Source organism: Acytostelium subglobosum (assembly GCF_000787575.1).
Source record: "Acytostelium subglobosum LB1 DNA, scaffold: scaffold39, whole genome shotgun sequence".
In the NCBI taxonomy this organism is placed as follows: Eukaryota; Evosea; class Eumycetozoa; order Acytosteliales; family Acytosteliaceae; genus Acytostelium; species Acytostelium subglobosum.
In genome coordinates, this window is record NW_012236494.1 from 113487 (window position 1) to 123137 (window position 9651).

The 9651-nt window shown below is 44.6% G+C and overlaps 7 protein-coding genes across 7 annotated transcripts; 3 read left to right on the plus strand and 4 right to left on the minus strand.

Moving 5' to 3' along the window:
- Positions 1-439: 439 nt before the first annotated feature.
- SAMD00019534_122070 (hypothetical protein) lies at positions 440-601 on the minus strand (the record flags this gene model as incomplete). Its single annotated transcript, XM_012892583.1, has 1 exon — positions 440-601. A coding segment is annotated over one exon (162 nt), but the record flags the coding sequence as incomplete, so codon positions are not given.
- A 440-nt stretch (positions 602-1041) lies between these two features.
- On the plus strand, positions 1042-1604 carry SAMD00019534_122080 (hypothetical protein; the record flags this gene model as incomplete). The annotated part of the gene is made up of 3 exons (XM_012892584.1): positions 1042-1288; positions 1369-1431; positions 1501-1604. 3 exons carry the CDS (start codon positions 1042-1044, stop codon positions 1602-1604), a joined length of 414 nt encoding a protein of 137 aa, XP_012748038.1.
- Positions 1605-1826: 222 nt separating this feature from the next.
- Positions 1827-3209, minus strand: SAMD00019534_122090 (hypothetical protein; the record flags this gene model as incomplete). The annotated part of the gene is made up of 2 exons (XM_012892585.1): positions 1827-2373; positions 2449-3209. The coding sequence occupies 2 exons, from the start codon at positions 3207-3209 to the stop codon at positions 1827-1829; spliced, it is 1308 nt and encodes a 435-aa protein (XP_012748039.1).
- Positions 3210-3868: 659 nt separating this feature from the next.
- Positions 3869-5080, minus strand: SAMD00019534_122100 (hypothetical protein; the record flags this gene model as incomplete). Its single annotated transcript, XM_012892586.1, has 1 exon — positions 3869-5080. A coding segment is annotated over one exon (1212 nt), but the record flags the coding sequence as incomplete, so codon positions are not given.
- A 224-nt stretch (positions 5081-5304) lies between these two features.
- Positions 5305-6204, plus strand: SAMD00019534_122110 (hypothetical protein; the record flags this gene model as incomplete). Its single annotated transcript, XM_012892587.1, has 1 exon — positions 5305-6204. The coding sequence occupies one exon, from the start codon at positions 5305-5307 to the stop codon at positions 6202-6204; it is 900 nt and encodes a 299-aa protein (XP_012748041.1).
- Positions 6205-6311: 107 nt separating this feature from the next.
- Positions 6312-8251, minus strand: SAMD00019534_122120 (hypothetical protein; the record flags this gene model as incomplete). The annotated part of the gene is made up of 2 exons (XM_012892588.1): positions 6312-7811; positions 7877-8251. 2 exons carry the CDS (start codon positions 8249-8251, stop codon positions 6312-6314), a joined length of 1875 nt encoding a protein of 624 aa, XP_012748042.1.
- Positions 8252-8587: 336 nt separating this feature from the next.
- On the plus strand, positions 8588-9052 carry SAMD00019534_122130 (hypothetical protein; the record flags this gene model as incomplete). Its single annotated transcript, XM_012892589.1, has 1 exon — positions 8588-9052. The coding sequence occupies one exon, from the start codon at positions 8588-8590 to the stop codon at positions 9050-9052; it is 465 nt and encodes a 154-aa protein (XP_012748043.1).
- Positions 9053-9651: the final 599 nt, after the last annotated feature.

Here is a 9651-nt window from a genome sequence, read left to right on the forward strand (position 1 = left end):
TTGTCTGTTGTATGACAAGAGCTAGTGTAGTCCTATATCAATCAACATATGTTGGTATTACCTGATCATTCGAATGGTGTTTATTAATATCACCATTATGATAGTGATCGAAATGCGCCATGTGATAGAGGCTCGTCGTGTTAGTCTATCGAAAGGGATCTATTGCAGGTTGAATGTAGTTGTTTGATTGAGGATGATTGATTAGCATTCATATAGCATGTATATATGATGATCAATAATGTAATCATTCATACCTTGGGGATGATGACGTGATAACGGTGCAGTGCATTACTCATCAAACGACGCTAATTGACTTTGATTGTATAATGATTGATTGAGTAATGTTGATTGATTGATATTGATGATTGAAGTGTACATATTCGAACTTGATGCTATCTATTGTTGTTTGTTTGTTTGATTGTTGCTCTACTATCGCTTAATGATGAGTGTTATCCTTTGGCTTGACCGAGTCAAAGATAAACTCTGCTACACAGTAAACAGCAAACAGACCGACAGCCTGCTTGAAGCCTGGAAGGACATTGTGGAACTTTGGCTTGAAGATTGGGGAACTCCTCCATTCATTAATATTTCCGTGAACCATTTCTATAATCTTATATATATAAATATATATGTAATGTTATCTGTATCTGTATCTGTGTATCAAAGTCATTACGAATGATCAACAAAACATGAAAGGGGTGAGTAACCCCAGAGTGAGTTCTCTTAAATGAAAAAAATCCAACAAAGTTGTAGACAAGGACAAGTGAAGTTGAAATCAATCATTATCTTTATTCTCTATTATTTGTGTACACATATATATATATATTTGATACAAACATAACTAACAACAAATATAAATATATTTACTATGGAATAAGGATGTCTATTAGGACATTAAAGAGTATTATCACTATCAATCATGTCTGGTTTGTATCATACTATATATTAAACATCCAACTAACAAATCTCCATTATTATTTATTAACATCCTTTATAACTTAATAAATATTGTACAAACATAATCTAGATACCATAATAAAGATGGAGAAAGAGCCAGAGATGGAAGTGAAGATGGAACCGGAGAATGATGATGATGTTGTCCCAAAGGTGAAGTTGGAGGATGTTGAACAAGCTTGTGATGTCAAAGTATTCAACAACAATTACAACAACAACAACAAGAAGGTCAAGATATCATTTGACAAGAGCAAATCAATGTTCTATTATGGTGACCTCACTGTTAGATTGTTAGAGACTGAGGACGCAATAGACATTTCTGGTTTGGGAAGAGGTAAGTAGCTAGACAACTGTATTATTGTTGTATTAAGCACTAACATTCCAACAACAACAACAACAACAACAACACACAAGCTGTCTCTAAAGTATGCACAACCATTGAATACCTCAAGTCCAAGAACATTGTCAATGTAGTGAGTATGTATTTAATCAAACATCACTACTCTGGTCCAATGTTAATACTAATCATTACAATCTTATGAATAGAGATCCACACTGGATTCTCCTCGAGTGTGGAGTTGGTTGTCAGCGTGACCAAAGGTCCAGCCTATGTTGAGTACCTCAAGTCGATGGAAGAGGTAATGTACTAGTTTGGCAATAAGATGTTATCGTTGCCGGTACTAACACCAAGACACAACAGAGAAAGAGAGCAAACTATGACCATGAAGATGATTGATTGACCAACACCCAATGATGGACCGTGTCCAGTGGCTGTCAACAGCACTGTTCGTATATATTTATCTATGTATATATCCAAAGATGATACATTAGTCGACAATTATGGAGAATAAATATGATAATCAATCAATCAATCAATCCAAAGTGACTGTGACAACATCCATGAAGTATCTTGATATGATGATGGTTAGGAGAATGATTAGGGCAAATGTTCGATTGGAGATAAACATGCGAAGACATGATCGTGGGTCATGGAAGTCCACTGTCTTCATCTGCCATGCCAAGTGAAGTGCTCCAATAGTTGTGCCAACATAATAGATCCATGGCATTGATGCTGCCATTCCTGCCATATTGAGTGCGCCAATGGTCAGTGCAGAGAACGCTGAAAGTATAACACGGCTATTCTCGCCAAATGCCTGTGCAGTTGACTTGACGCCGATCTTGACGTCGTCCTTCTTATCCATGTGTGCATAGATTGTGTCGTAGACCAATGTCCAGGCTATACCGGCCACGTACAGTGGCAGACATATGCTCCAGTCGCAGTAGCCCTGGACTGCCGAATAGCCCACCAGTGCGCCCCAATTGAATGCAAAGCCAAGCACAAGTTGGGGATAGTATGTAAAGCGCTTCATGAATGGATATACAATGACGATAGGTACTGATGCCAGTGACAGTAGTATACTAGAGGGATGGAGGGTAGGTGTTATGTGTTAGTTGCCTAAGGGGTCGGTTGTCGCGCGACATGACATGACCTACGTGTATGGGTTAAAGGTGAGGAGAACACAGAATGATACTCCGAGTTGGAAGGCCAACAGTGCCAGTGCCTTCTTGTGTGTGAGCTTCATTGATGCTAGGGGTCGAGAGCGTGTTCGCTCAACCATTCGATCAAACTTGTAGTCGGCCATGTCATTGATGACACAGCCAGCGGAGCGCATTAGTATGGCACCAGTGGCAAACATCACCATCAGCTTGATGTCGGGAAGTGTGCCTGGCGCAGCGGCAAATGCAGTGCTGAACCAACATGGATAGAGCAGCAATAGAGTGCCAATAGGCTTGTCCAGTCGTGACAGACGTAGATATGGCTGTATTGATTGCGGACATTTGTCGACCCATGTTGGCTGCTGATTCTCAACACTCTTGTCAGGTTGGTCGTTGTCCACCGGGTGCTGTTGCGGTGCTACATCGATCTGACCTGATCCTACACTCTTCAACAAAGGACTTGAAGGTGAGACAGTTGACAATGACCTCCTGCTATTCTTGGCTCTAGAAAGATCGATGTAATATAATGTATTGAAGCTTCCACAATGATTGCTGCTGCTGTTGTTGATGTGTTTGTTATGTGTGGAAGCACGTGCTAACACTGTTGTTGTTGTTGTTGTAGTGGTGGTGAAGTGATAACTACCAAACGCTAGATGTGGCACTACACCTTTGATTGAGGAGGAGGCAGTGGTAGAGACCAGTCTAATACCACCTCTTGCAATCCAACTAGTAGTATTGAAGCATGCTTTGCTCAACATGATGATGGTCTATCTGTTTATGTAAATAGGTTGCTTTCAAGAGTAACCCAACATCAGAAAGTTGGTCATCTACAAAAAAACGATCAATCTATTGTGATATTTTGTGGGACTTGCCCAGGATTAATCAATGGTGTGTCACAATAAATTTACATTGTTTGTAGAACCGGTCCTTTATATATAGGAACATATATACTTTTTTGGATATATATTTATATAATTAGAGTCATAATGTTTTAATATCATTAGGTTTATCAAATTATTTATAATATTTATCTAAAAACAATATGAAGTTTATTATCATTATCATAGTTCTATGTTTCCTATTAAAAATAATTAAATCTCATCCTTCCTTTGTTTTGGATATGCCTGGTTTTGATATTATTGAGCCAGAGAAGCCTAACTTTAATCCTTATTTAGATCCTGCCAAGAAAACGATAGAAGGCCTATCCCAATTGAATTCCGGAATTCCTATATCATTCCATGGAATGCCTGGTCTCCCTATGGACTTTGGAGCAGACTATGACCCTTATTTTCAGTCATCAGAATCGAGGAACAGTTTTGTTTGATTACCTAATTGCAGTTAATTACGAGGTGTGAAGGCTGGATCTATCGTGGTTGGTTGCCCAAGAGTGGGTAGTTTATAAATAGATGATAATAAAACATGGCTTGGCTTGTTCGACGTTGTATACGATGCATTCGTCGTAGTTGAGCGATTGGCCAGTCTCGCCCAGCACACTGTCAAAGCCCGCAGACGGGCTTTTGATCGTGACATGATCGTTATATAACTTCTCTCCATTGCCGACGAGCACGTCGGCGATGAACATGTACTTGTAGCCAGTGCCACCGTTGGTGTAGTCGTGGCTCTTGGACGACACGCTAGAGAAGTAGATGCCAGGACCAAAACGTAGGAAGTTGTTGAAATTGTTGGTGCTGTTTTGAGTGGGCAGGATGAACGACTGTTCGACGATGCGACATACGTTGCACTTGGATGAGCGACACAGCGACATGCCTCTGACGCCCAGGCCGCAATCGACCTTTGTGCCATGGAAACGTCGGCAACTGTTACCGGCCTTGAGCTGTTTACCATTCTGCTGCTTCTTGCTGACAAATTTGCCAACGGCTTCGATCTCGCTGCGCTTGGCTTCGAAGCGGCGTACAACGTCCATCGCCGGATTGACCTTGAGGATGTGTTGGATGACGCCACAGGGCTTCTTTGAGATGGGATGGTGCCATTTGGACGTGAATTGATCGGATACGGTTTTGAATTCCGGGTCGCTTGGGTCGAGCTTCATGACCGAGGCAAAGTTCTTCCTGTCCTGCACAGCGTGCTTCTTGGTGCAGTAGTCGTAGCCACTGGCGCGAGGATTGTTGCAACCATTCAGCTTGCAGAAGTTGGCAGCAGGCGAGCCAACACCGGTGGTGGGTGAGCCTGAGGATGAGGAAGAAGCAGACAAGGTGCTGTAGTGCTGTCCATGGGTCTTTGTACAAAAGTCATAAGGGTAGCTTGCAGGCCTCGTGCAGCCTGTGAACTTGCATATTTGCGCGGCGGGGATTGCAGTCGAGGTCGTTGATGTCGTAGAGGTCATTGGCTGTTGCTGCGAATTGACCCATTCATTATATTGTGCGACATGAGTTCGTGAACAGAACTCTGAACCTGCGTAAACGGTATTTGAGCAACCTTGTAGTTTACATATTGTTGCTGCAGACGACGATGATGTAGTCGTAGTCGTCGTCGACGTCGACATTGTCACATCAGTGTCGCGATCGCGCGATGGCAACTGGTAATACATTGATCCATGAGTGCGTCCACAGAACTCGTATCCAGGGTAGACGCGAGTGCTGCAACCAGGGTATTTACAAGTGATACACATCTCCTAGCCCTTTGAGCTGTTCGTAGTAGTATATGTACTTTATATGTATATAACAATGAAGTGAGTGAGTGAATAAATGAAAGGTCCACTAACTTAATACAAGATGTGCTTATCCTAAAACTCTACTCAACTTCATTTATAAACATCTATCTCTCGCTCATGCATGTAAATGTACACGTACACGTACATCATATACGGTCGCGACTAACATATACAACAAGAGAATGAAGATCAGCGACTTACCAAGCGATAATACGATCATGTGGATCACGCCGTCGCCCTTGGTGATGACCACAGAGGACAGAATGATGATCGAGCGACTCGAGAGCTGCGGCAAGCGATTCATCTACGTGCACCCAGAAGACGTCAACCTGGTCAACTACAACCGATGTCTATTCATACTCATGTCGGCCGCACAGTGGTCCTATCAGCTAGCCGTACACAACATGCTGCCCTTGGACGACATCAAGGTGCCACTCATTCTACTGCTGAGCCAGGTCACGCCGGTGGGCCTGCCACCCACCTGCCTCAAGGACCGAGAGCTGATCACACACAGCCAGCTTGCCAACAACTACTACTTGGCCGCTGACACGCGTCGTTGTATGGGCAATAATGCTCGACAGACTGACACAAGCACAGGCCCAATCTACTTTTATCACCAAGACCAGCCATACTACCAGTTCACCAACTTCTTCCAAGCGCCATTCGAACTCGATGGATTGACGTGGCGCACGGCTGAGCACTACTTCCAGGCACAAAAGTTCGTTCCACATCACAATCTGGTTCAGTACGTCAATGAACTAAGGACGCCACGCGAAGCATTCGAGTTCTCGCGTAATCCCAAGGTCAAGGATTCGCTGCGACACGACTGGCGAGACATCAAAGACGGCATAATGTACAAGGCAGTACAGGCCAAGTTCAATCAGAGTCCAGAGCTCATGGAGTTGCTGATCAATACAGGAAAGCGCGACCTGGTCGAGCACACCAGGAACGACAACTACTGGGGCGATGGAGGCGATGGAACCGGGCAGAACCGGCTTGGACTAATTCTCATGAAAGTCAGATCAGAGTTGCAAGACAGGTACTGGCATTCATCATCATCCACCAGCGTGCCAGCACTATAGCAAGACATGCGTCACATCGATGTAAATATATAATATATTATAGTTTAGTATACATTCAACATGGGCTGGCTCTCATCCTGGTGAGGCCTTGGACCCAAACTCATTCACTACTGGCCACCGGCATGCAGTTGGCCATGAGTGCGACAGCAGAATTCGTGTGGAGAAAATACAGGCTTGGTGCATCCAGTCAACTTGCAGGTTTGAGATATGTTGGTCGATGTCGTCAAAGTTGGAGTGGTGGTCGTACTCGTAGACGTAGTGGCTGGCTGTGCCGTTGGCTGTGCCGTTGGTTTTGCTGCTGGTTGTGCTGATGGTTGTGCAGGCGGAGTAGCCACTGGACCTGTTGAACTGTTGGCAGCAGTAAGACCCTGGGATTGGGACTTGTAAAGCCTTCCATGATTCTTGGAGCAGAACTCGAATTGACCGAATACTGGATTGTTACAGCCAGCTATCTTGCAGGTTGATGGTGTCATTGACTTTGGCGGTGCAGCAGCAGCAGGCGGTGTTGTTGTTGTTTGTGTTGGGGATGAGGTGGCGGCATTCGTTGTCGATGTTGATGCCGTTGATTTTGTTGATGTCTGCTTGCTGCTTTGATGTTGCTGAGCATGGCCACGAGAGCAATACTCATGTGGAGCAAACACTGGTTGTGAGCATCCAGAAAGCTTGCATGTTGCGGGTGCCTGAGGCTGTGATTGGGCCTGCACCTGAGATTGCTGCTGCTGTTGCTGCTGCTGCTGCTGCTGTTGTTGTGTGCCATTGCCAAGCTGAGGCTGAGCAACAACAGGTGATTGAATGGTCTGTGTTGTGACCACATTGCTTGGCTGTATCTGAGACAACAATAACGCCTGTTGGAACTGCTGACCATGCGAACGTGTGCAGAACTCATAACCAGGATACAAAGCCTTGTTGCAACCAGGAAGCTTGCATGTTGTAGGCGCCGCGGCGGGTACAGCAGGAGCAATGGGAACAACCACAACAACATTAGCCTGTCCCTGAGTCAGTGTGCTCAAGAACTCATTGGCATGTGTTCGCGTACAGTAATCGTGACCTGGTTGCACATCCTTGTTACAGTCTGGCATCTTGCAGGTCAGTCTTGTCTTGAGTACCACAGGGTTGAGACTTGTCTGATACAGGTGGTGGTGAGTGCGAGAGCATGTCTCGTGGCCACCAGGAGCCACTGGCTTGTCACAACCGGCCAACTTGCAAGTGTTTGGGTCCTTGACCTTGTTGGTAATATCTGTCGTCATATTCTCGTCCTCGATAAGGTAGAAGGTGTCCATGTACTGCTGAGCATGAGTTCTTCCACAGAAGTCATGGTCAACGTCGTGGACTGGCTTAAGACAACCTTTGAGTTTGCACAGTCCCTTTGTTGTATGCTGTGCATAAGGATGGTATGGTGCTACATTTGACGTAGTCGTCGATGTCGATGTTGTTGCAGATGTCGATGATGGTGATGGCAAGGAGGTAGTCGTCTCCACACCCTGCATTGGTTGAGATTGGTCTTGATCTGCGCCACTCTCAATCGCCATTGTGTAGTCGATGAATTTGGTTCCTTGATTGGAAACGCGAGTTGAGTTCTCTTGTGTCATTATTGGTATAATGGTGATCTGGGAGAAAGGATGTCAGTCAACTGCATATCAAGATGCATGTGTTCGAACGAATTGCAACATACTGATGGTTGAGTGACAATGGAGTTGGTGATCTTGCCAAGTAGTGCGAGTTGGTCCTGTGTAATCTGATTGGCCAACGTGCTACAACAGTTGAACACACGGTCGTAGTCTGCTTGGTTCAGTCCATGGTAGAGCAGGTATAGGATGGACTGTTGGACAACAACACGCATCGGTATCTTGTCAACACTCTCTGATTGTGAGGTGTTGAGCAGTTGAGCTACATTATCAACCAATCCTGCTGGCTGGGTATCAGTTGTAGTAATATTGAGTATGTCCTTGCAGACCTGGCACAATGCCTCGACATTGACAGGTTGTTCGGCATCGATCTCATAGCTGTCAGCCAGTCTGACCAACAATCCAAACTTCTCTTGATTCATTGTCATCGTGTATCTGTCTGTTTGTTAGTGTATCTGTGCACACAGTGAATGAATGGCAAAAACAACAATGAGTTGATGGTTCATTCAGTTTCACGAGCTAGTGAATGTATAACTAACTACATGTACAATAACCAATTCTACATTGATGATGATGTAGACTATTCCGACTACCTTGCTAGTTTAGCCAACAACAACAACGACAACTACACTTATAATAACTTTATCAACAACATCACTTTAAATAACATGGTCAATTACAACAACAGCAACAGCGGTAGTGTGCCTCGGTATCAATATCAGAAACAGAGTAGACCGAATCCTAGACAACGCAGACGAATGAGGGAACGCAGGGAGACACTGGATAACGATCAACATCTGATTACGCAGGTGCAGGACAAACTACACGAGATCGCCAACGACGTCATGTACCACGGAACATCCACTGCCAACGCAATGTCGATCATGTCGCACGGCTTTGTCTCTAGCCACCACGGTCTGCTTGGCTACGGCGTCTACCTGGCCTCGGAAGAGAAAGCCGAGAACTTTGCCCGCGATGCAAAGAATCGCGGTAAAGGCGACGGCGCCACCATTCTCATGTGTTCCTACCATGCACCGCGAATAGCTATCGCAGTGACAGCGGAGGAAGCCGAAGACGACTGGCAAGACAGCTACGACGCAATGTGGGTGGGCTCCACCTCTCGCTCGACACGACCCGAGCTATGCATCGCCAATGCTGCCAATGTAGTTGTTATTGGATACAAATACCTAGGCGAGACCGAATATCGTAATCCACATTGCTAGGGGAATGTATCCCCCACCAGTAATCATGGAAGTTGTAATGTATTGCCAAACGATTGGCACCACAACAGCATATATTGTATCATTAATAAAAAGAGGCAAGACTCCACCACCTGTTTGTTGTTGTGGTAGATACAGTCCATAACCGCCACTTGCCATCCAAAAAATAGTATTGATTGGATGGAGCACATGCCTTGATCAACATGCATTTTATGGATGTATGTCTACGTGGTTTTGCGATGAGAGTGTAGTGATTATGCATACCTGAACACATCTTGTTTAAAGAGCCAGTTGGTATTAGGATCTGGCTTCGTGTTGGCGTCGACCTCCTCCCAATCAATGCCACAAGCCAAGTGACAGGGTACTATGTTTGATAGAGAACAGTGTTAGTATTGATTGATTGATTGATTGATTGATTGATTGATTGATTGGATGAATGATATATAAACAAGATGAAGGTATTGGGATTGATCTTTCGAAAGATTATTGAATGTATTTGGGATGTAACTTACTTTGAGGGTTGGATAGATGCCTCCATCCGTTGCTAGTAGATGGAAGGGTAAACTGATGTTTTCCACAGTAATTGCACATTGCGATATGTG